Source organism: Mercenaria mercenaria, chromosome 2 (assembly GCF_021730395.1).
Source record: "Mercenaria mercenaria strain notata chromosome 2, MADL_Memer_1, whole genome shotgun sequence".
NCBI classification, from domain to species: Eukaryota; Metazoa; Mollusca; class Bivalvia; order Venerida; family Veneridae; genus Mercenaria; species Mercenaria mercenaria.
In genome coordinates, this window is record NC_069362.1 from 19,756,615 (window position 1) to 19,784,194 (window position 27,580).

Below are 27,580 nucleotides of genomic sequence, written 5' to 3' on the forward strand. Positions count from 1 at the left end.
AATGCAAATTTTAGTCACGTAAGGACGATGCCGTTATATTTCCTTTTTCCCAGCTGCCCAAAAAGCGAGTCACTGCATGGTAGCATTTAACTAATTGTCGACATGGACTCGAAAATTTATAAAAATACATACATCTATGATATCACTAGTTTTTCATCACTAATCAATAGCTATCGGCACAAAGTTAGTATTTGTTTAAAATACAACAAAATGGCATCTTGTCGAATTCACGGATCCAATATCACTATTCAATAATGCTCATTGTTATTTAGCGCATGCGTAATGTAACAGCGACAAATTCGTTTAAATAAAATAAACATTTTCAGTGATACATAGACTAGGGAAACAATTCATTAGAATTTTATGAAAATATTGATTTGTGTCCCTTATCAATGATATTTTTTTATTCAAATTTTCGTTACAAAGGGAAATTATTAATGAAATAAAATCGTGTTAGGTTTATGTACTGTACGATATTACAGGATAGTTTATTTTTATTAAAACTTACGTGGTGGCCATATGTGATCATGTGATCTAACGAAGTAGCGAACAAAACTTTGAACGCTCTGCTACCATAAGGAATGATTTCAGCGTCAAATGTATTCTTATTTGTCGATTCCAGTCTCTCATCCCAGTTTGTGACAGAAACTCCATCAACGATTGTTATAGAAAGAAGATCGACCTGAAACATATTCATGTCTTGATTTATCTTATATTTAAAGACAAATTAAGAACGGCCTACTTACTGAATACAATTTCTAATATGAGATAAAAGAAGTTTAAGTTAGCCCCTATATGTATTTTGCTTTCATTTATTCTAAATATAAAGACGAAAAAAGACCTACTGTCTGAAACAATTTTGAGATAAAGATTAAGAAAACACGCACGAACTGTCAAAATTTATAGTTAGTACCACAAATATATCATTTCTCTATTTTGATTTAGGCCTAGACATAATTTTAATATAACTTAAATATGAGCGTTTGCAAAAAGTTGGGAATGATATATTTTATATATATATTTTCCTTGGCAAGCAGAGCAAAATTCTGAATTGTTATAATATATCAAAAAAACTAAATGGAAAGACTCTTGATACATGTACATTTATGTTTTGAATTTTTTATAAGTGTATTTGAAATTCATGTTTACACACCCAGATTGGTGATCAAATACAAAAAGTAAAAATGAACATTTTGTTCACTCCCAAATGAGATAATTTTCAGGATTTGGTTACAATGTCGACAGTTTGTTACATCATAATTATTCTCTCGTCAATGTCATCATCTATCCCTTTGTCTTAAAATAAGCACCACTCAGGTATAAGAGGCCTACGTGACCAAGTGGTTAAGGTCGCCACTTGTCCCTCATGGATGTGGGTTCGAGCCTCACTAGGAGGATGGAATTCTTCATGTGAGGAGGCCATCCAGCTGGCTTACGGTTCTACTCAGATGCCCGCCCTTGATGAAATAATGCACGGAGGGGCACTTGGGGTTTTCACCCAACATCAAAGCTGGAGAGTCGCCATATGACCTATAATTGTGTCGGTGCAACGTTAAGCACAAAAGTTTCAATCATGTGTATGAGCCAAACTGAACTAGAGAAATACGCTTGTGCAAATGCCTAAATTCGAACCTTGACCCTGTAGGCGACAGCGTTTAGCGCTGAAGTAAATGTGAATATATCCTTGTATCTCAATCTCGCACAAAATTGTGCATAGTATGATTACAGCATAGCCGTTACTCCGGCAACCGTTGTTATTTGCGCGTTCATATTTTTTATTTTTCCATTGCAGAGTTGGTACCGTCAAGGTTTCTTTTGTGCTAGACAAATATCACGAAATAATATCCTGTGCCTAAAACACACATTTTCATAACAAATTTTAATGTAATTTCTCATAACTGTAGCAGTAGCAAGTACACTTTCTATATTGTCAACGAAAAATTGACTTCATTAGCATTAAGGGGACGCATATTGCTACATTCACAGTTCATACAGAAATGCGGAAGGGGTGCATATTCAAGAAATCGATGGTGGGAAAACATATTCCTAAACTGATATAATACTGATGGACACCTGTAATATTCAGTATTTTGTGGAGAAGGATGTGGTACTATGAATGTAATAGGAAAACAGAGGTGTTTGTGAAAGTACATTCAACACAAAATACTAAGCTTTTGTATAAGGAAAAAACAGGTTTTTTACAATAACAGTGTTCCAAATAATGTTGAAGGGATGAGATTTTCTTTCTAACACACCAGGTTTGCTTAAACATGTAAAAATTTAACGCCACGTCATTTCAGCTCGGGATGGACGCCATATTTCTCATTGATAAAAATGTAAACAAAAAAAATCAGAGTGGGATTAACATTGCAAGGGTATAACATGACATTCTACACAATGAATACCTTAGAACAGATATCTAAGATGCTACACAGGTCAGGCGGGTTAAATGCATAATGGCGATCACTTGAAATTCATCTTGAAACTGTGGTTAATTTTAGTTTATTTACATGGTTTTTAATTTCCCCACGACTTCTCGGCGATTCACTGCAAATGTATTACTGCGCCGGACGAAAGGTAACTCTAATAAACAACGGGAGACAACTTAGGTGTCAGCACGTGTACGATTTTTAAAAAAACATGTCGATGGTTATAATTTCTTATCAAATAATGAATCCTATTCAGATATTCGTCTTTAATATTAGGAAATTATTAATTTCTGTGGACATTTGTCAAAAAATATTACTTACATTGGACTACTTTGCGCATCAAACTGGTTTCCGCTTCAGTTGTGAGGCACTTCCGTTATACTTTTTGACAACAATAACAAAACACAAAATGAATCAATAAAGTCACTTATAAACCGACTGCTACTTAAATCAATGTAAGTAAAGTTGTTGTTACAACATTATACATGTTCGTTACGTTATGAGATAAAGTTTATCTTGAACTGCATAATCCATTAATTACGTTTAGATGATATTGCATTTACAACTTATTTGACCCCATTTTTTTACGTGAATGACAGCATTCTCGTGCAACTCGTGCAAACAGAGTTATGAAAAGTATGGTGGAGAATTCAAGGACAAAATATAAATGACATTAAAGTGAGGATAAATGTATATTCGTCCAGTTTTGATCATTGACATGCCAGCTGTGTATTAGTAACTTTTGTGAACAAGATTAGAATGTTACTTTTGCACATAAACACATTGATTGGACCTCTGAACCAAATTTCATACCTTATTTTAGGGATTTTTAAGACAATACATTTTCAAAAGTTTGTTGAATGTGTTTTGATATTTAAGTGCATTGTAGTTCATGAATACCAAGTTAAAAATTAATAATGGCAACATTTCTAGGCCCTTATTGTAAGCCACTAGACTTCTGTAACGATAAATGTTTAATATATTAAGGGGAATATACTCTTTAAAATTTGGAATGTGGCATTCCTTGACCACCGTATCTTTTCTTATGCACTACTTTGTAAACAAACTAAATAATGTGTTTTAGCTTACATATGCGAAATGAAAAGCAAGACAGTGACCATATTTCACATTATTTCTTTAAATTAGAATCTGTAGGACATTGATAAATGTTTGGACAAGGTGAAGCACTATTATTTTCGCACCAAAAAGTCTTAATTGTTGACTTTGAATGTACACAATAAGTCTTATGTAATTCAACAATAACTTTCTTGTTTCAGTTTTCTCATTTTTATTTTAGTGAGCAATCCTTTGTGTACTTATAACAGTTGAAACAGTATCCATTTCATGTACCAAAACCTTGTACTTTTTTGCAGGTAAATTTTATCATACCCCGCCCACTTTTTTCTAATTTCAAAGTATGCGTCCCCTTAAAAGAAGTTTACTGAGAATTGTTCAAGTAGCTTTGTTGTTTATGCAAGATCAATATTTGTCAAACAGATTGACTTATTGGAACCAAATATCAATTTCAGACTAAAAGAAATAAAAAAGATGAAAAGACTTTGAAATGTGTGCTCTTAAGTCAGTAATCTGTAAGAAGACTTTGATTTGTGCTCTTTAAAGATATAATTATGACCTGTTTAATAAAATCTGTAAGAAGATCCTACTTTTATTAATTATTGCTATTCATATTGGAATTTATCCCTTTATAATCGAAACTCACATTTCGTCCGACGAATTAAGCTATTCACAATTTAATGGTAATATGACATGGGTTTGCCTGCTGGTGGCCAGTGAATCTGCCTTTGCGACCAGTGCAGACCAAGATCAGCCGCATATCACTGGTCGCTATTCAGTCAGTATAGTTTTAGTGAATACCACTTTAAATAACAAGCGGTACTGCCCGAACTGAATGATGGACCAGTCCATTTTAGAAATATAGCGGAGTAAAGGCTCAAACAGCAGCTGATATCCATAAGACCAATTGCTTTTCAAACTTACCTGTAGAAAACAGTGATAAATACAGTCTAACCTGTATTAGCAGACACCTTTATACAATGTGACCCTGTCCGACAGATGAAAATACCCATATAATAAGCCTTTATATAGCGTAATTTTGTGTAATGCCGTTAACAGTCAGCAGAATGAACCAAATTTAATGGTCACTGTCGCATAGCAAATATCACACCGTGTGAATAACATAAGTTATTTTTAACATGCAAGTGAATAATTCATTAATTTTTAAAATGCTAGTTTTTATTTTACTGTTCTAGCATGCATAAATATGCATATAAATATGTTTTAAACTTTTACATCCAGTTATATTCTGATTTTCGTTTACCTAAAAGTATATCTGAAAATTAAGCTCTGGATATAGTGGCCACCTGCCTATAATAGTCACTTTTATTCAGTCCTTTAGCCGACCGCTAAAGATACGTTAGACTGTACTGGGGAACAGGGAGGTAGCTTTTACAATCAAAAACTAATTTCTTTCCTTTTAAATGTACGAGTATTTCTTGTAATTAGAGAAAATTTCCTTGTTTTTTTTTTTATATTTCAGATAAATCATATACATTTTAACATTTCGAAGGAGACATATACGTACCAGTGACTTCTTTGCTATTTTGCACAAAACGATCATACTTTGAAATATTCGTACTAATATTGGAACATACCTGGATATAAGGGTTCTCGTCTGTTGAAGCAGCACACCATCCACCCGAGGCTGGTCTTGCATTGTGTGGAGGATAACCAGGCTCGTAGGACGATGCTGTTATCTGAAAATTTTGAATTGTTTGCTGCTGCATTCCCAGCTCTGTAAAACAAGGTGCATGCAACTGCCCATACACATCTGTAATGCAAAATATAGATATAGACGCATTGCTAAATCTTAATGTTCTTTAATACTTCAACCGTAATGCACACTTTTTGAATGAAAACAAAAGATATACTTTCATAGTTTGGTGAACACCTGTTGCACACTCTTACGTATATATGGTTTGGTGTATGTATCGCATGTTCTTAGTTAAGTCAATATAGGGCCTGTTGAGCATATGTTGCATGCTGTTACTTAAGACAATAGATGTTGTATCACAAGGTTACCAGGTAAATATATTTTGCATAATACACTAAGATAATTTGCTTTTAAAATGGTATGGCATGTACATATCTAGTTGACGAAATGATCTTGTAAATACATATACATTACAGACACTTAATGACTAAGTTCATTTACCCAGGCCACTCATCTATTCTATGAGTACGTATTGTCAGTACTTATCTTGGCCATGTAGTGCTGCTTTTAACACGTTGCTTTGCGTACGTAAGTATATACTTACATACTTACGTACCAGCTCAACGGTTGGGCTTTTGGGAACATTTCTCGCACATTTTACCAAAAAGCTATAAAAATAAATAGATCGGCAACTTGAAAGGCATATAGAGCAAATCTCGTCAAAAAATGTTACAACTGAATGAGATCTCGTTTACCGGAAGTGACGCGTTCTCCACGCGCCATTTTGTATGCGAAAGCAATTATTCATCGGTAAATTAATTATCACCGTATGACCACGCTTCTTTTGATGGTAAGAAACGTGTAATTTGTGTCCTTAGACTATTTCACATTAAAGTAATGTTGTTTTAGAAGCTAAAATGTATTTTAAATGTAGTTTTAAAGGTACAAATTGTAACTCCATGCTCGCCGATGCTTGTTTTTACTAAGATAACGCCGATTCACGCTCTGACACGAGATCACGCGAGACTACAGCCAGTTGCCATTCTGTGTATTTTATACTTCTTTGATTTTACTAATTCATATATACATTTCTAGTATAATCATTCATTTGTCATGGCCATTTTTACTGAGTTTGATCATAATGACTTGTGTCTTAGAAACAGAAGGAAACTATTTTTCCCACATTTAAGTCCAAGCCTAAGTACATAAAACAGAATATTGCGGCTAAAACCAGTTTTTCTCGTTGTCTTACATTCTTCTGAAAAGGGTTATCATGGTGTGTTTCTTCCCAAATAAATGCTTATCTCATTAGTTGTATTCTTCAATATTGCTTCATCCGTACCGTAAATGAACATGCACTGGTTTTGCTTGAAAGTGAATTTTTGTCCACATCAGAATACACAGAGCATTGTATCCTCCTCTGTGTTGATTAACGTAAGTATAGTGTGCATTGTGCGTTCCGTCGCCTACATAATAATTCTTGTTTCTTGGGAAGCGATATAGTTCAACGAGCGGTCGGGATGAAACGTTCTGTACTTTCTTACCTTAGCTGACATGGAAAATCTTTTGACAACTCATTTTTTGCACTGATCATGGTCACCATTTTTTCTAATCAATGATATTGTGAACGATTGTTTATGACAATATGTTTTAAGGCAGACTTATTCTAATATTTATTGCAATAACTCATATCAGATAAAGCGGTGGTCGAAAGTCTTATGTACTTTTATTTGTCAGCAGGTGATGAGTAAAATTGTTTTGATAAATGTTAAGCGCTAGCTTTGCATGAAGACAAAAAAGCCTAACAAGGAGAAAATATGCATATACATTACAGTATGATTTGTGCATACTAAAGTGGCATATGTCAATATAATGTAATATGTAAACAGTGCGTATAATGTAGTCTGTAAAAGTAGATCAGAACGTGCATTTATTACATGTATTTTTAGTGAGTTATTAATTTTAGAATGATCATTGTCCCGTGCTTTAATAGAGAAAAGTATCGTATAAAAAGAGTCGTTTTACAGATTAAGAACTACGGAGTGGTTAAAGGTATATTAGATCCAAATTTCATATTCTAAAATATGAATAATTAGTTCATATCGTTTCTGTAAACATATAATTAACACGTTTATGTGTATTAACAGCATTATGCATAAGGTTTAAAATAGTACACACTGTATGCATGTGTAGATAAACACAGTATAAAAGTGCACTACCTGTAAAACACTGGCCATTGGTTAACAATCAACTGTTACTGCATGACATTTAATTATGAATGTAGTTCTGTATACATATTTTATATATAGAAAACTAAAAACATTTGAAAATGATTTGATACATTGAAGTAAATATTTAAAAATTTAATAGTTTGGTAAAAATGGTCATCGGATATCTTTAATATTAGTTTTATCATAAGAATATAAAAATGCTATTGTTCAGAACACCTTCCACTCGTAAATAGCAGATCTTTCACTTTATCTTTTTACGGCTCCACTCGGAAAAAAATGCTCCTGTGTTCATTTAATAAAAAATATTTGAATCTAACACTTAAACAAAAAAATATATATTTCTAATAACATACCACACATCGCGGCTTTGAAATCTTGCTGATTATTATAGCAACGCTTTGAGCTTGCCAATAGTAAAACTATCTACAGAGGAAACAAATAACAATATTACCAAATTCTCCAGGTGGCAAAATTGTCAAAACTATATTTGCTGGGGATAGGTCTTCACCATGTCCAAAGTAGAACCAAATGGTATCCCACTGAGACAGCAAAATGACATATCTCCCTTCAAAGGCTCTAAAATAAGTATAAAAAATGAAAGCTTATTGTATTGTCCAGCGATAACATTTGTTTCTCTTATACAAAGATTAAACATTCGAAAATCAACATCGATTTGTTAGAATAGAAACAGTGTAAGAATCATTTCTCTAATGGCGGTATTTTAAAAGTCGGACTTTATAAAGATAATTACCGATGGCATTTTAAATAATCACTAGGGTCATCAGGTGACAGTGACCGAACTCTGTCGTAGTTACATACGTGTGCACCGTTGTTCAAAAATCCCCATTTGAATCTGTCGATGAAAACTGTCGTTTTAGACATGTCTGAAACATAGTGGAATGATTTAACTTAGGTCAGGAATATAAGCTTTTCTGTTCAAACGGTAAATTTCTAAGATGTCTCAAGATTGAAAGATTCATAAAAAATGAGATGCTAAGTAAGCTAGAATGATTGCATTTGAGATAATTGATAACATTAGTAACCAGTTATATGTATCCCCTCCAAGCTTCATCAAAAGATTCCAGTTTTGCTATTAGAGACAATATTTTGTCAGTTAATAGCTAGTTTGGATTATTTCAATCCAGCAGACAGGTGTAACTGAGCCGTGCCATGAGAAAACCAACATAGTGGGTTTGCGACCAGCATGGATCCAGACCAGCCTGCGCATCCGCGCAGTCTGGTCAGGATTCATGCTGTTCGCTTTTAAAGCCTACTACAATTAGAGAAACCATTAGCGAACAGCATGGATCCTGACTGACCAGACTGCGCGGATGCGCAGGCTGGTCTGGATCCATGCTGGTCGCAAACCCACTATGTTGGTTTTCTCATGGCATGGCTCAACTATATTAAGCTGCTCTCAATAAATCAGTCGTACTTTTGGATGAAGCCCATCATGACCAAAATTGGGTTCACATTTTGCAATGATATAAGGCGGACAAGGACTGCCTGCTAAATAAGAGCCAAATGATGGAGCTGTGGCTATATGGTAGTTGGTACGTCGAGGTGTTGGGGGAAAATAACTTCAAGCACAGTGTTTCTCCATGCTGTACCGATGAACTATAGAACCGAATTTTTTTGATGATAATAAGCTTAATAGCATGGAGTTAGAACAAAGTTTAAGCAACTAATTAATAGACTCATTATGAAAGAAATGGTATCCGTTATAGCATCTTAAAACAGTAACAGTTTCAATTTAATTCAGTGCGTTCATAGGGGTAATTATACGCGCAATAGCTAATCAGAACTGTTATGAGACCAGAAATAATAACAACACAAAGTATAAGTACTATAAGACTGAAAAACTGTTGTTGTAAAGTTTTATTACGTTTATTAGAAGATGCTATTGAGACATAGAGTAAGCAAATTAACAGTCTCGACATGTATATGTTCGTAAGTGTCAGGATACTAGTTATATGACCCAGGGAAGTGCCTACGCCTTTAGTATCTTGAACAATAAAATGGGTCCTATCCCTAAGGTGACTATGTCTTAGACTAGCTGACAAACGAAATAGAATGTCCTTTGTTAAAACGTATAGCTGGTGAGACCAAATATCCCATATATATAGAATTTTCCTCTGGCTACCTTGCCTAAATGATTTCTTATTATGTGCTAGACAATTTCAGGGATCAGGCAAAACACTAAATGTTTCAAACGAACAGTCTTCAATTAAAAATGATTAGCTCAAACTCCTATAGGCTGGAGACTCTATACATGACTGGCCTTTTTGTTGAAGTTCCCGTCAGACAATGTCTTTGAATCAACAACATACGAGTCCTATCGCATAGATGCTCGGCCTCTGTCCTCCCAAATTCTATATAATTTCCATGACTCCTTGATGCTCAGCGCCTATATGTTATCATATGTAGCATTCAACTACCATATAGGTATATCCCGAATGCCTTGGCTGTACTTCGCCAGTAATGCTGAACCGTCTATAAGCTGGAACTCTCTTAATATCTCGGTAGATTACCAAACTCTGGGTCTCTGTCTCAGCTTCCCGATGCTCAGCCTATATATGCTATCGTATATAGCATTCAACTACCCTTAAGGTAAAACTCCTATGCGCTGGCCCTATAGCTCGAAACCTTATCGAAATTCTGCTACTTTTCTTTAGTTTAAGAACTTCCAAAGTCTTCTTTTTAATAATTTATCCGCCCTGACAGGGTTACTGCAATAGTCTCCTTCTCAAGGTACTAGGATAAATTATTAGTTGAATCCTCGATATGTCTTCTTCTACCGCTGGATACCGAATGCTCTCTTTGTCATCCATCTACCTATTTATACCCCAGCAGACGTGCTATTTTTAGAACTTGTTTCTGATTGGTCAAAATTTAAACATAACGTTTTACAACGAGTACTTGCTCTATCAAATACCTGGTTCCCTTTAACTTTCGTATATGACATAATGCGTGACGCTGGGAACCAGCTATCAACATAATTAACCCAAATTAGTCAAAAATGACCCAAAGTCTATTATTAACAGCAAATCAACAATAATTATAACAAAGATAGCATGAAAATGGAGTCGAGCACTATCTGTGCTTATGTGTTACGTTAGAAATACATCAAATATACAAATTATTCTGACAGTAAGAGCCTTAATAAGACGATAATTAAGACCGGCATTATAGTATTTACAAGAGAGTATTTGTGTGCATTCGCAATTACAGATATAATATAAGCAAATAAGCACTTTATTGTGATACTAAAATTAAATTTATGTCATCGATGGTTTGGAAAGACATATAAAATAGCTTCCACTAACCTCAAGCTTCTAATATATTACAAAGTGTTTACATTTAAATGCCACAGTGTATCTAATATTCAAAAAAATATCATACAATATTTTGAGTTAGTTTGTTCAAGTGGAACGTTTTAGCAGTTTGATTGCATCTCACAACTTAAGTTTGTTAAAGTGGGACGTTTTCTTACATGTAAGAAGCTGATGATTTGACAAATATACTCCAGACACCATAACAGACATTCGAGCGTCTATAAGGATCCAAGTCATGACCACACAATCTCTTGTAGTAACCAGTACGTCTGTAAGAAAAACGAATATACTTCTAAGAGCTATATAGATAGGCTTTAATATAGTAAGGTGTTTACGTCACGTGATGCTGTTCAAGAAAGAGTTTAAATTTCATTTTTATCGTCAATGATATAGGCATGTGAAGTCATTTTATTTACTTGATTTCTAGACTTTCATCTTGTGCCGAGTCTTTACATTTCATAATATATATATATATATATATATATATATATATATATATATATATATATATATATATATATATATATATAAACATAAAAAATCTGTAACACTGATATTATTTATGCATGGGACATAGACACTTATTGATTCCGTAACATTCATTTGATTTTTTGCATGACTACTTTCTAGGTAAACTGAATCATTACTACTTAATGTAATTTCGACAACGGTAATTTTGATTTCGTCAGATTGTAGAGCAGACTTCAAGGGTGGTTACAGGAGCGTTTTAAAGTTTCAAAATGTCATTAATTATGTTAAATTAAATCACAATGATATAGATTTTGTTCCATTTAAAGTTAAATATTTTCGCATTGCAATTTTGAATTTTACTCTAACAATGACGCATCGTTTCTATGTAAAATATTTAGTGCAATACCGAATCAAAAACATTTTCCGGTAACTTTCACAGTATAAGATATCTCATTTGTGCCTGTTGCTGGTAGTTTTAACATTTGATGTATAAAAGGTGAACGTTCCGGATTGCTCCCTTCATGGATTGAAGGACGTGTAGAGTTTTGAACAAAGTGACATGGTTTGATCAAATTTTGCACAGAATTACCGAACAATGTTAAATACAAAATATCTTAGCTCATAGTAATCTTAGTCGAAATTACTCTTAGATTTAGGTTTCAATATGTCAATATAAGTATATATTAAATTGAACCAAAGGTGGGGGCTAGTTTTTACCTCAAGAGGAATTATTTGAAACAAACGAACACAAAACTACATGCCACACATCTAAACACAGTGGCTTTAGGGATAAGGCATAAATATTTTAAAAATTATTCCTGTAAATTAAGTCAAGGCGGTGGGCAAATATTGACCCCAAACTCGTGATTTTAGCAAACTTGGTAGATGAATTCTGTCTAATGCTACATGCCAAACAGATCTTAGAGCAATACGGTTTTAGACAAGAAAAGGAAAGTTTTTACAGTCTATCCTTTATAATTTTATGTAAAACAGATAAACCCCAGTGCGGGGCCAATATTGACACCAGGGGTATTACTTGAAAAAAAAAGTACCACAATGCTACGTACCAAATATTTAAGATCTGAGCCTTGTGGTTTCAGGCTAAACGTTTTTATAGTTTTTCTTGTGTAAGTTTAGGTGAAGCAAGTCAAGTGAATCACAGGACGGATGAAGCGGGCAGGTGTCTGGCCAAATTTTGTGAAATTGCATAAAAAGTAGCGGACGAACGACGGACATCCAGCGATTCCGAAAACTCACCATGAGCACTTAAAGCTCAGGGGAACTAGAATTAAAATTACAAAAATACAACAAAAAACAAAACAAAACAGAAAAAAAAAAAAAAAAAAAAAAAAAAAAAAAAAATCTCACAACCACTCTTGGGGAGCTTTAGAATGGTGTTTCTCATATAACTTTATATTGCAAATTAAAACTGTAATTCATGAAAACTGCTGAATTAAACAACAATCTTTCCGTTCTTACCGTGATAACGACGCAATAACTTACAATTGAAATACGATAGGAGGCCACTTATACACTGTTTCACTTCTATTGTATTTTCAGTATTGAACAAAACGCTGCTTTCTGAAATACAGTTACATTCAGATATAACAAATACTTACTGTAATACTTTAATAACAATGAACACTAATATGTTTGATAACATATTTGTTCAAAACAGTAGTAAAGATCATTTTCAAAAGTTAAATATTTTATTCTAAATTAGCTCACGATAATGATAGATTGCATTTTCATATATGTACATACATAAGCCTATAAACTACAATTTAACTGAAAAAAGTAGTAAGGAAATATTTTATATTTGGGTATCACATTTCACATTTTTTTTACTTTACAAAACGGCAACATGTACAAGCGCTAGGTCTCAGACCTCTTTTCTCTTAAAAAGTAATTAGTGCATGTCTCTATCCTATTTTCACGCCCGCCCGCTTAGCTCAGTAGGTAAGAGGGTTGGTCTATGGATCGCAGGGTCGTGAATTCGATCCTCGGGCGGGGCGTATGTTCTCCGTGACTATTTGATAAACGACATTGTGTCTGAAAACATTAGTCCTCCACCTCTGATTCATGTGGGGAAGTTGGCAGTTACTTGCGGAGAACAGGTTTGTACTGGTACAGAATCCAGGAACACTGGTTAGGTTAACTGCCCGCCGTTACGTATAGGATAGACAACGAGTGCCGTTGTCTACGGGATATATACAACGAGCAAAGCGAGTTGTATATATCCCGTAGACAACGGCACGAGTTGTCTATCCGACTTAGACCACGTGACATAAAAACTGCAATTATTGAAAACTCTCCCACGCGTTCTATAGAAATAAGGATTAACGTGTTTTTATGAGTACTATCATCTTTGTACCGTTAGGGCTTAATTGTCAGTGGGGCACATGAAAGAATGCAGGTGTAAAAATTCAGTTTTACTCAAATACCGGATTTACTAAGATTTAACGTTCATTAACACTTTGAGTCATTTATTTGCAATCACAAAATTAATGCTAAACAGTTAAATATGGATTTCTCAAAAATACTCAAAATTGGACTGCATGCTGAACAGTTAGTTTTTGTGAGTAGTTTGCATGTTGGCGAAACACGATGACAGATACGTTGATTCGTTGATTCATGAAGATAGCCAGGTTATTTATTTATTTATTTAGTTAGTTAGTTATTTTTTTATTTTTTTACTTTGTTTATCAGGATATAGTTAGTGCGTAGATACTCGTAGGACTACGAATACCTTTTACTATATCGTGCTCTTCTTGTAAGAATGATGTAGTTGTTTTACTTTCTAACTGGGCCAAGTTGTTCGAAACTTTAACGGGCTGTAATTTAGTTTAGTTTATTTTATACTAATTTGTTTTAGCTCGATTGTGATGAAAGCTTTAACTGTTTAAGCTTATTGTAACCACTCTCGAGTCCGTTTCCTATGAAAACTAGTACTGGGGTCATATGAGAAGTCATTGTCGTGACCCCAATGATGCTCGAACCCACGACCACTGCATTAAGCTGTTAAACTAACCGCCTGTTAAATTCCTATTTATGATACTAGTCTTGGTGGGTGGGAAACACTAGTATGATGTTTTAATTTTACTGTAAAGATGGTTTAGTGTTTATAATCCTTAACAAGTACATTTGATTTTCTAAGTTTTCTAAACTGTCGAAATCTACTACCGTTAACGCAATCGCCTGTAAAAGTTTCGAACAACTGGATCCAGTTGATTGCAAATGTGAGGATCGTGCTGACATGTCTTTTTTATAACAAGTGAACATAAAAAGTTACAACTGCTGGAAACGTTTCAGTGAATGTGTAAATTACGTTTTTACCCAGTTGGTTCTACACTACAAATATGTAGTTTATTGTAATTCAATTTTATTGATATCTAATAACATGGGGTCATTTTTACGATATTAATATTTAGACGTTGTCAACTGAATTTACCTCCATGTCAGTCTTATTTTTTATCCCATTGATAACTGGTGAGAATATTGCAAGGTCATTTAACTCCGGCGTTAGCCTGTATTGTTAGATGGTAAATTGACACGAAATTCACGCGTTTTTTGCCCAAGTTTCCCCCGATATATATACAACGCTACTGTTGTATATGAAATATAGACGGGTACAAGTCTGCTTTGCGATTGGCTATTTACGGATTATCGTGGTCTAAATGACTGAAAAACTGTTGAAAAACGGCGTTAAACCCAAAACAAACAAAAAAACTATCCTATTTTCACGATTGCTGAGATAAATTGTTAACATGTTGGGACCTTGTTATAAGGTAACATTTACTGATATTTTAGGCCGGTTGTTATGCTCTTGGGACATATATTAGTTTCACATTGTCAAGAGCGTATTATTTTGATCATTAACAATACTCTGTTGATGCTTCGATTAACATGCAGTAATGTTAGAGTAACCTCGATTTAAAATCGAGTTGATCTCTCCCTCGTCATTAAGGATATTACAGTGATTGACCACAAGTATTCCTATGTTTACTTTAAAGAGTGATTGGTGGGGAATACTTATTTCCTTTCATATTTTACAAGTTTCATGAAGATCCCATCAGAACTCATAGTCTTAGTTGATAGTTGGACTGTGACTGCCTAATTCCATTGCGGATGATTCCAAGAATTTCCCCGAGAGTCGTTTTTACTGGCTGTGCTAGTTATCAAAGGCTTATTTACAAAACTTTTAGTAATGCAAGTTTATCGACTGTGTTGAAAAAAAAGTACATAGCCGTGTACTACATCAAGTTGCCGGAGTGTTCCGATTATATTATGCCAGTCCTTTTAAATATACAAATACTCTGATGCAAGGAACCATGCTTAAACATTGGTGGTTAAAGCTGTCAATTTAGTCTGTATTGCTAAATAAAATAACAACCAGATGTTATTCGATGTAATGTGTGTCATTTTGAAAATCTAGATTATCAGTCAAATCAGAATTTCTTATTTCTATGGTTTTAACGATTACTTATATACTGTACATGTGTTTGCCTCTAAGAAATTCATGGGCATGTATTTTGAAGTTTACATGATTGATACATGCCACTGTCTAGATATTGGTTCGCCAAGGAATATTTCAATTAGATAGGAAAGACTGTACTGTATTTATAACTGCTATTAAACTTTAATGAATTTCAATGAATAAAAAAGGAATTAGTTACAAAATGGATATGTACACACGTATCTTGATCATATACATCCAAACAATGCCTCTTATGGTAGTTAAGCACGTTTGATAAAACCGGAAGTAACAGCGTAACGTCATTTATCCGGAAAACGTAGAATATTGCCTGGATACGTTAATAAATTCCAAAAATGTCTTAAAACCAGATCGAAATGCGCGAATTATAGGCAAATACCTTGAAAACAAGTAAACGAATCTATACAGTTTATTTTACCTTATTATAGGTCATATGCTTATTTACGATTGTGAGAAGTTTCATTTAATTTTACATTGTAGAAAAAAAATCTATTTTTGAAAATGTCTTCGAAACATTTACATTCCAATAGACTCCAATTATGAAAACTTGTGTTAGATCATATTTTAATCAGTCTAGCAAAACACTGAGCACATGACCCTATGTTTTTTTTTTAATTTACCGAATGATCTAAGTATATTCTGAGGTTTTGAAAAAATAAGGGTTTATTCAAATTCTGTATTGTAGAAAATTTTTGACCCGAACGTGTAGAACTGCCTTAAATGACGGTTTGCTCAAACACACAGCTCAGGATAATACTTTCAATGTTTACATGACCGGCATTTATTCCATAATTTTTCATTTTCTAGTTAAATTGTTTGAAGGAACAAATTAATATTTTTTTCGAAGTGATATTTGATTTACCATTTGCTGCATTTGGAATTTTCAAATATATTACAAACGAATATCAACATAGATGTCTTTAATCATCGATAATTAAAGTATTTAAATGTCTTTAATCATCGATAATTAAAGCATTTAAATGTCTTTAATCAGCGATGATTAAAGCATTAAAATGTCTTTAATCAGCGATGATTAAAACATTAACACAAAAATTATCGAAGATACGTTCGCTGTAATATCAATTTCTATTGCATTATGCCCCATTTCTGGGATACATACTGGTGCCAGGGGCCTTCGAGGCCGAGTGGTTAAGGTCGCTGACTTTAAATCACTTGTTCCTCAACGATATGGGTTAAAGCCTCATTCTGGGCGTTGAATACTTCATGTGAGGAAGCCATTCAGCTGGATTCCGGAAGGTTTGTGGTTCTACCCAGATGCCCGCACGGTTGAGCACCTGGGGTCTTCCTCCACCTCTGAAGCTGGAAAGTCGCCATGTGGCCTATAATAGTGTCGGTGCAACGTTAACCTCAGCAAAAACAAAACAAATACTTGGATGTCAGCAACTGTAGTGTTTTGACATGAACATTTGTTTGGCATCATTTCCTTGAATCTTCAATTTTTGAAAGACAGTTACTCATGCACAACTAAGAGAATAGCCTGAAAATGTTTGGTTCCCCTTGATAGGTCCTTGCTGTTAAGACTTTGCTCATGAGTCATATCCCCTACACATGTCCATTGAAATTTGCACGATTAACCGTTTTGTTGTCAGTATGAAACATTTAAATGCTTAGTTCGGAAACTAATTTACAAGTGATTTTAGTTGAAATTTTTGATAATTAATATCTTCAATAAGTGGTAAATTTTCAGATGAGAAATCAACTTACGATCATATTCGCCTAAATCACACCCTGCACACGTATTCAGGTTTTTGTCGACAATCACTGAAGAGAGAGTCAGTACTTTAATAAATGTTACATTTTACAGTTCATGAACATTTGAGAAAAAAAAACTATTTCGATGGAATTTGCAGATACATTAAGTGGAAAACACTGTATTACAGCTTTTCTACGAGTATATTATTTGTAAATACATTGATCAACTTCGTTAAATGCGAAGATGTGAGAACAGATCATCTGTGCTGAAATAATATAATATTGCGAGTGCTTGTAGTCGACATTTTTTGGTGTGCCAAATGGTTTGATCTTTTTTATTTTTATCGAACAGTGAAGTTAAACGTGATTTTTTATTATTCAACTGATGGTACTTAATCAAATAGCGTCACTGTAGCATTTTAACCTATTGACAAACTACTGACAAGAAAAATACCTGGTTTGTAAAAGCAGAATGCTAGAGGAGATTGGTTGCTGTAGTTTGTATATACTCCAGATACGTCAATCGGATACCTTTCTTCGTAAATGAAATAATCCCTCTGTAGACCATTATCATTACATCTAGTGAACGGTTGCTACCATAACAGAAGGAGAAAAGGGTGTTTAATTACAGTAGTAAATAAAATAAATTATTGTAAACTTTCTGAATATGTTTGAACATTGTACATAATTTTAACCTTTTTTGGTCATAATATTCTGAATAAATGTTTGAAGTCGTATCCATCTTGTATCCAGACTCTTTAAATGTTGAGCAGTGCTTCAGATTACTGTGAACATGGTTCTTTGCTAAATGCTTACAAACAGCATTTTAATATCATTGTTTAATAAGTATTCCAGCGAAACAATCAATATCTTTATATAAATAGCAAATATAAAAAGGGGTGGGGCTGTGGTATAAAGCTCTGCAAAGTTATCATTAATTTGCATATCATTAAAGTTATTTTCTTGTTCGTATTTTGACTACACCGTTGGTGATACCCATAATCGAATATATTGGTATCTTTTCTATATAGATAATTTGATAACAACCTTCAAAAAGTGCACCGCAATGCTGAGCAATATGCGCCCGAAGGTATGACATTTGACCACAAAGTGTGACCTTGATCTTGAAGCGAGCCATCCAGAACATGACACTCTGCACGTCGTCTCGATGTGGTGAACAATTTGTGCCAGGTTTTTTTTAAATCCTTCAAGCAGTTCAAGGGTTACATAGCGGACACGAAACAAAGTCATATGACATTTGACCCGTAAGTGTGACCTTGACCTTGAAGCGAGCCATCAAGTACATGCGCTCTGTGCGTTGTGTCAAGTTTCTTCGAAATCCTTCAAGATGTTCAGGTATGAGCTTTGACACTAAATGTGACCTTGACCTTGAAGCGTGCCATCCGAAACATGCACTCTGCACGTTGTCTCGATGTGGTGAATATTTGTGCCAAGACTTTTTAAAATCTTTCAAGCAGTTCAAGAGTTATAGGGCGGACACAAAATAAAGTCATATGACCTTTGACCTCTAAGTGTTACCTTTATCTCATGCGTTCTGTACGTCGCCTCGATGTCGTAAACATTTGTGTTAAGTTTCTTTGAAATACTTCAAGGGTTCATGAATTACGGAGCGGACCCGAAATTACTAACGGACGGGCAGACAGACGGACGGACACCGGGATATAACATAGTACGTCCCTTCGGATCTATAAAACGGAAATTATCTGCTATGTTAGGAAAAGAAATTAAAATACGGGTTGGGAATATCTTTATCATCAATGAGGCAAATTCAAAACGGTGAAGTTGTATGAATTATGTTACATTCACAAAATTTGGTAAGGTTGCCAGCTTTAAATTTATTGGCCTTAGTAGAAAATTACGCTATATTCTGTGTCCTTAAAACTCGATAGCAAGAAGCAAGTTTCGAATAATGTCAAAAGTTAGACAACAAAAGCCAAACGGTTTTGTGTCGTTTAGGATTATACACAATTAATACTGCGTACTGTTTACGGTGCATCAAACTTTCTTTGCACTGCATCAATTTTCATACAAGTTTCTACCAACTGTTAATTCTAACGTATATCATAAAGCTCTTTCAAGATGTGGTGATAAACATAAATTGAAACTTCAACCTCTTTTTGTAATTTCTTAAAGCTATGATCGCGTATGTTTTGATTTGAAATCAAAGATAAACTCATCATCAAAGGACAAAAAATAATTGTATGCTGTTTGCATGTTATTCCGGCAAACAATATTAAACATATATCTTTAAAACAAATAAAACTTTAAGTTATTTGTTTGTTTGTTTATTTCGATACTGACAACATGGTAACAATGACAACATTCATGATATGATATTAAATTTTATCAGCAAGGTAAAAAAATAATAAAATTAATGAAATATGCATATGTTATGAGCTATGTCAGTAAATCAATATCAGGGATAACACAAAAAGGTGAAGAAATCCCTGATTTCCATTGTGGTCCCTGTTAGTGATGATCTGACATAGAGAGGCATGAAACATGATTTTAATAAAAATAAATATTTAAATTAAGATACTATTATTATATTAAACATATAATGTTCCATGTTAATTATAAAAGACTTAAGATATTTAATAAGAAATTGCACTTAATTAAAGACTAGGTCAAAGTTTGGCACAAAAGGACAAATTTCTGCATGTGTAATCAAATATTTTTAAAAAAGATCCTTAACAGAACTTTTGAAAACAGACTTCAAACTAAAGCCTTTCGCCCTAGGTAGCATAAAAGACCCACTGTCACTAGACCTTGTTCTATATGAATGAACAGAATCTTGGGTCACAAGATATTGACTCATATACTAGTAGTCAGGAGATTGACCATTCTTGATTTTGAAAACATGACACAATCTTCTTTGTTCCATCCTTTAACAGACGGGTTACCAATGCAATGAAATAAAATGTTCTTGGGCCATATGGGACCTATTTTCCAAATTGAGTATAAACCTAATTAATTTATTTTGGGTAACCTGTAGCTTGTTTTTCCAAAATTGAGATAAGCCGTGAAAACAGAAAGAACAAACATAGTCAAAATGACACTGTATCAAAGCTAAAACCAAAAGTCGTTTAGTATGATCAGTAAGAAATTTCTGTTTCCTATACAGAAACTTTAACCTGTCATTTGCCTTTTTGATAATAGAGTTAACCATGTATTCGCCAGTAAGACGCTGATCTAAAATTGCACCCAGATACTTGACAGATGAAGTGGAATTTATAGTTTGACCATTGCAATTTATATGAAGTTAACTAATACTAACCTTTATAAATAAAACAGGCATATCCCAGTGCAACAGAACAGGAGTGTCATCCACGATACGTTTGCAAAGGGTAAATGTAACTTCTGAAAGTATATATTTTAATTTAAAGTGAAAAGGAGTAATCGTTACTTTTCCATGTTTATGTTTTGTGCATTGTAAATGGTAAACAAATTGAAATATTTCTATGGATTTAAGAAAACTATTCCGCAAATTGGGCTTATTTACGCCTTAAAGTATAACATGCATTTTTGTGCGTTCGTTTAAAACATGACTTGTTCAGACATGAGTTGTCAATAGGGGTTTCAAATAACTTCCATGACACAAAATAACACATATGAATGAATTGAATGCATTTGTAATTTTTAATTTTGCAGTTATTCATTTAATTGTTTCATAAGGTCTGTTATTATTAATTGTCATAGTTCTTCAGCAATATTCATCACCAATATATTTTAAAAAGTAAGAATTTTGTTCAGCTGTTGTTAAGTTTAAGACATATTTTAAACTTTCCTCAATTTAAAAGGCGAATACGTGCATTCTGAAGATACCATTGGCTTTATCGCCAGAAATACTCAGCTTAATATAATACATAATTATGAGCCGCGTCATGAGAAAACCAACATAATGCATTTGCGACCAGCATCCGCGCAGTCTGGTCAGGATCCATGCTGATCGCTTTAAAAGCCTATTGCAATTAGAGAAACTGTTAGCGAACAGCATGGATCCTGACCAGACTGCGCAAAACTGGTCGCAAAACTACGTTGGTTTTCTCATGGTGCGGCTCAATTGTCAACCATATTGGCAAATAAAATTCTCAATATCCTTACTCAACATTTTCATTTTCTGAATAAAAATGAATTTACATTTGGCCCGTTCCGAAGTACGGAAGTAATATTTCTTGCATGCACACTTTAGCAATGTCAAGAATATACTAATGTTCAAGCATAAAAACTTGAGATGGAGATATATTAGGTATATTTCTTAAGTAAATAAACACTAATAGTAATTTAAGTCTTTAATAGGATGCAGATCTTTTGAATTAAGATTCTTTCGAAATATAATCATCAATTTAAACTTCAAATTGATTTTTTTATGTTCGCTCTGGATTAAAAATACCCCGACCTAACCATGTGATATATTTGTTGTTGGCATTCATTGATATCTGAAGGACAGTAATTAACATCAACGACATCTTATATGCTTCAGTAACTTTAACGGCTAATTAGTTGACATCCTCGAAACCACAAACTAGTCCAATCATATGGTCTTGATCACGAAGGTAACCAATGTTTTATCACGTCAGTCACAGAAAATTCACGTAATAAAATGCACACAACAGCGAACCTGTCTAGTCCGAACATGCTCGGACCGGAAAAAATGTTCCGATTAGAGGGGTTTTCGGATTAAAAAGGTTTCTTTTTTTAGAACGAAAAATTATGCTGTTTGTTACACATGATGTGTAGGTTTATTTGTTTTGTGAACAGACTAATAAAAAATAATTGAATTATAAGCAGCATGTAGATTGCGCATGCTTTAGTGTAATGTAAATTTCATGTCAATTCAACTTCTCAATATCACTTGTTAACATTTTTTCTCACCACTCCTACATTCACAGAAGATAGCTAAAAGGAGAATGTTTTACTGGTCCGGTTATTGTAAAGATCTGATTTAGTACCACTTTCAATGAAGTTTATTCAATATTTGCTGCTTTAAATGAACAGATTGCATAAATATATGTAAGAAAGGCACAGGCCAACAAATTAGTAAGGATCTATTACATTGGCAATACTTATTGCACGTATGTCTATTCTTACAAATTTCTGTTTAAACAAACTACTTATACATGCTTCTTTCACATCTGTGCTTATTGCATGCATCCACAAAGTAAAAATCTGACATGACTTTTAATTACCAGTGTTGGGGCCTATTGTTGTTGGCATCTTTATAAAGAGTAATAGTTAAAACTGTGGACAGATTCAAAGTTGTCAAAAGTGAGCAAGGTTTACATCAGAAACATTGACTAAAGTTCAGATTAAAAGGGTAGATGTTCATGTAATTTGACAGAAAAATCTCAAAAGTCTCGGTTTTCGGAGTCGTGAAGTTTCGGATCACAAGGGTATTCTTACAATAGAGAATGAATAAGAAAAAATGGGACCAAATAATTCGTTCAGTTTAGAGAGGTTTTCGGATTGGAAGGGTTCGGATTAGAGAGGTTCCATATATTACTAAAACAACACTCCTGTGACAAACTGCCGCGATCTATAAAAATATATTACAAATATCATTGAAGACGGAGAAACATATGTTTGAAAAAATACCTTTTATACATAAAATGAAAGAAAATATGGCATTTTCAAATGTAAGGAACCACTTTTTTTTATCTATCTAGACTTTAGAATACTCGCGGTCGGGCGATAATAAGAATTAACGCGGCCACTCAGGTAAGATATATTAACTGATATATCAATCTTCAATCAAGGTATTCCATGAGCAAGATCTTATATATTGTGGAAATACAATTCATAATAAAAACGATGATTTCATATTTTATTATTTTCTGTTTAGCGACCTTTTTACCACAAGTAAAAAGCGCATGCGCATTCAAATCAAAATATCTAGTTAAACAACTGGGCCACCAAAGGCGGTGTTAATTCGTCCATATGTTGTTGTGAGCGTGTAAATAAACAAGATTTTTTTCTTCTTTTTAAAATTTGTTATAAAATGAAACAGATATTATCGGACCAACACTAGCAATTTTCATAATTAACATATAGTTTATACTAAAGTTTTACTCAGATTGTGATGAAAGCTTCAAGCTTATTTAAACTACGCTCGAGAATGTTTTCTGGAAAAACCGTTACTGGTGTCATAAGAGAAGTCAAGATCGTGACCCCAGTAAGGCTCGAACAATTGAATCCCGGATTGAGGACCGACATCTTAACCACTAGACCATTGCTCCCATTTATTTGTAATGGAAAAAGTTGAAATTCAATAGGCCGACCCACATGACAGAAATGAAAATGTTATTGGACCTGTTCATGGACACAAGTGGAAGTGCATGCTACCGGATTGAGCAAAACTCAACATTGTACACTTTAGAGACGCCCACGGATGTGTTCGAATGGCGGTGTACATTGGACCTTTAATGATACACTAGAGTGCAGTCGTATGGTCCCAAAATAAAATAATGGACTAGCCCAAAATGAGAATTCAATGGACACCACATGTTTAAATGCTGTAGCTTAAAACTGTAAGTTGAGGGAAAAATTTATTTTATTTGAATTAAGAGTTGCGAACATACAAACGTGTATGGCCATTAGTAAAAAGACTCATTACAGTGACTTCAATTCTAAAACAAAATCCTCTTCATCTATTTCTAAATTAAAAACAATGCACTGATAAATATCATCGGTTCTTCATTAGGTTTAAAATCATCAAAGGTAAATTACTGTGGAAATATCAAGATTAAATCTAAATTTTTAAACGAGAAATAAATTTTCCAAGAGTTTTAAATCAGGCTGAATTATTATTCTCCTAAAGGTGTATGAAAATGCACTTTAATATATTAGGTTTACCTTCGATTTTTTTTTAAATACTAAACGGATTCATCAGGGTTTGTATTGTGCAATGACATACCTCTTTGATCTCATTCCCTTATGCATAAGGCTTTCGGATAATTAAATTTGCATGCTAGGTAATCTACTCCGATGTATCCTATCGACGTCCTTTTTTCTTTCCCATGTGTAAAATGATGCCAAAAGAACATGTATTATATAACCATATCAATTTCTTCCTCTAAGGTATCTTGCTATATACTGGATTAATTGAAATGCACGATGCTCATCCTTGACAGTACGTGCTACGTTATTTGACCTTTTACTGTTTTTCCCAGATATATCAGTTCACTTACACTAAGACAGCATCTTTATGGTATTCCTGCACGTTTGATTAGCCGGAAGTCATGACGCAACGTCATTTCTCCGGATATTATGGAATAAAACAATGACCTGTCGTAAGGAAGGAAAATAACCCTACATATAAATGTAAAAAAGTAAAAATAAAAAAAAAATGAAGTCTTGAGGTGTGAAATCGTGAAGTTCATAATTTCATACTTAATGGATTTTCAAACTTTATGATATCACGTTTTACGACTTTTTAAAATTCGTCAAGTTGTAAAGTTTGAAATCGTGAAATTCATGATTTCGTACTTACAACTGCAAATTCTAAGTTGAAGGGTGAAATCAAGAAAACACCACCTGTCTTTCATATTGTACGGTGGAATTTTGCTTTGACTTAATCTGCATGACAGGACACTTGATGTTTCATGCTGCATTCTTACCATTTTCCAGTTTTAGCCATATCTGTAAATGCACCAGGTTAAACTGCATGACAGGTTTAAGACTGCATCATGGTTATTTTTTTTAAATATAGTAATTGTTTTACCTTTACAACAGGAGCCTCTTTGGCTGAATGCGTAACGTTGATGGCTTCGAATCACTTCCTCCTTGCCGCTATTGGTTCAAAACCTCGCTAAGGGGGTGTAGAATTCTTTCAAGTGAGGAAGCCATCATGCTGGCTTAAGGATATTCGTTGGTTCTACCCTTACCTGCAATTATATCCCAAGGATACCATATTGGTTATCCTCTACTATGAAAAGCTGATATTTGTCATACAGCGGTGTCTGTGTGCGGTCAAACCACCAAACCATACCTACATAATATACTCATACGATAACCGCTTTATCCGCTTGACTGTCCTACAAATACACAATCAAATATATGTCAGGCTAGGTTTTTGTACCATTTCACCACTTTGACTGCTAGACTATACCTGTAGTGTTGTCGCCAGACATCTTTCGGATATGAACTTGTGGAATATATCCATCAGCATTCCACATTAATAGCGGTGGAAACGATGAGACAAACACGTCTTTTTCAAATTCTGTAAATATTTGTGTTTATTATAAAAAAGTATATACAGCACAAAAACGTGCAGTACATTAATGCCGTTTTATTTTTCAATTGGCTTATGATGGAAGTTTACAATTTAAAACATAGAATTGATTCTATTATAACTGTCCATATCAATGTCAAGTCTTAAACCCGATATATAGACTTACGCTTTGAAAGAAATGTCACTTTTCACTCCTTTGATTTCCTTTTGATGATTCGAATTCTACTCTTTCCATTTTAATATCAAATAATAATAATAATAAAATGGTATATATTGTATGTGATATACTTTTAACTTAGCTCTTTGGCATGAACAAAGACCAAGAAAAATTACTACCATGCTTTTATTTTTATTTTAAAGATAACACTTGCCGAAATATGCGTTGATAGAAACAAAAATATTTGTTAGTTATACAAACAAATACAAAAATAAAATCACTCAAAAAAGCTGATGGTATATGTAGGAGACAAAGTATATTTGCATACTGACTTACTCAAATAAAGTATGAAGGCCTGATCGATGTAACAAATAAAGTCGGTCTCAAGCGAAGGTCCTAACACCAGCAAGTAATGGAACTTATTGAGTTTGCAACTTATGCATAATGTAATTAAAAAAAAACAAAAAAACGTTTTCATCAAAGGATGCCTTTATACCAATATTTCTAATTAAACTAAGTAAACTCTTGTTTGCATATTTACCCAATGGACATCCTTCATTTGAAGAAAATACTTCGATCTCCCAGTTCGGCCATCTGTTTGTTTTTGTCAGAGTATGATCTCCGCTCTTAAAACAGAAGTTCATCTGCAAATTATAGAGTCCAAATGGTCCTAGTATATTTGTTTCTTCAAATGTTATATTGAACAATGAAGTCATTGTGTTTGAGACGTTATTGTAGAATGTTTCAGTTGTAAAAGGCCGTTCCGTTGTGAAGTTGAGGTATCCTATTTTCCACCCTTGAGCTTTAGTTTCTGGACATCCTCCTTTTGGCATAGGCAGATAGTATGGGCCGCTCGGCCACATACTCTCTCTCAATTCTGAAGGAAAATCACAGATTAATGTACTATTTGGAGAAAGAACATTTTACATTCAAGCAAATAAAGTATCCATTACAGTACTGAAAAATTAGTGGGAAATTTTCCTCAACAATGAGATCACACAATCTGTCGAAATAACAACTGACCGTCTTTGATCTTTTTAATTAGTAATTTAACATTCTTTAAAGTTTTGATAGCTTTTAGAATGTATATATGTCAAATGAAATTTATATAATTTTACTATTTTACTATTTTACAACTTTATGCATATAGGGACTTGTGTTTGTGTTGTTTTCTTTACCAAGATTTTAGAGACTAAATTCAATATTCCGGTTTCAAAAATACATTACGGAGTTGAAATCCTTTGAAGAAGGGCTATTGCAGAAGTAAACTTGAGAGAGGTTTCCGTTAACTAGCGGGCGATTGGGTTAAACGCCTTAACTTAATAATTTATAAGGCATAGAATGAAAACACAAGCTTGTAAAAAGTTTAAACGGTATCTTTGTAAATTATCTTAAGGACAGAGAACGGTATTTAGAAACCTTAAAGATATTATTACACTGTGTTATACTTTATGTTCATTTAGCGGTAATAGGTTATTTTTTAAAATCTGGCAATGAAAGTGAATTATATCGCTGCACATTCAGTTGTTTAGTTGGTAGATAATTTCTAAATTCACAAATTTAAGATTCACCATACATACAAAAGGGGGTTCTGGTTGGGTCACACTGCAATCGCTTACCGTATTCACACTTTAAGCCTGAGAATCCAGAAACACAAATACAATGGCAGATTCCATCTTTTGTTGTAACAGTTCCTCCATTTAGACAGTCTAGTCCAACGCATCCTATTGTTAAGAACATTGTACATACTTGTTTATCATGTAACAT

At 33.7% G+C, this 27,580-nt stretch overlaps 1 protein-coding gene across 1 annotated transcript; it reads right to left on the reverse strand.

Moving 5' to 3' along the window:
• Positions 1–418: 418 nt before the first annotated feature.
• LOC123562599 (uncharacterized) lies at positions 419–27,580 on the reverse strand. Its single transcript, XM_045355225.2, has 12 exons — positions 27,433–27,580; positions 26,355–26,690; positions 25,534–25,644; positions 20,704–20,786; positions 17,860–17,998; positions 17,418–17,474; positions 12,701–12,778; positions 10,885–10,995; positions 8,143–8,275; positions 7,843–7,967; positions 5,102–5,277; positions 419–682 (listed from the first exon to the last, which is right to left on the reverse strand). Exons 1-12 carry the CDS (start codon positions 27,578–27,580, stop codon positions 419–421), a joined length of 1,761 nt encoding a protein of 586 aa, XP_045211160.2.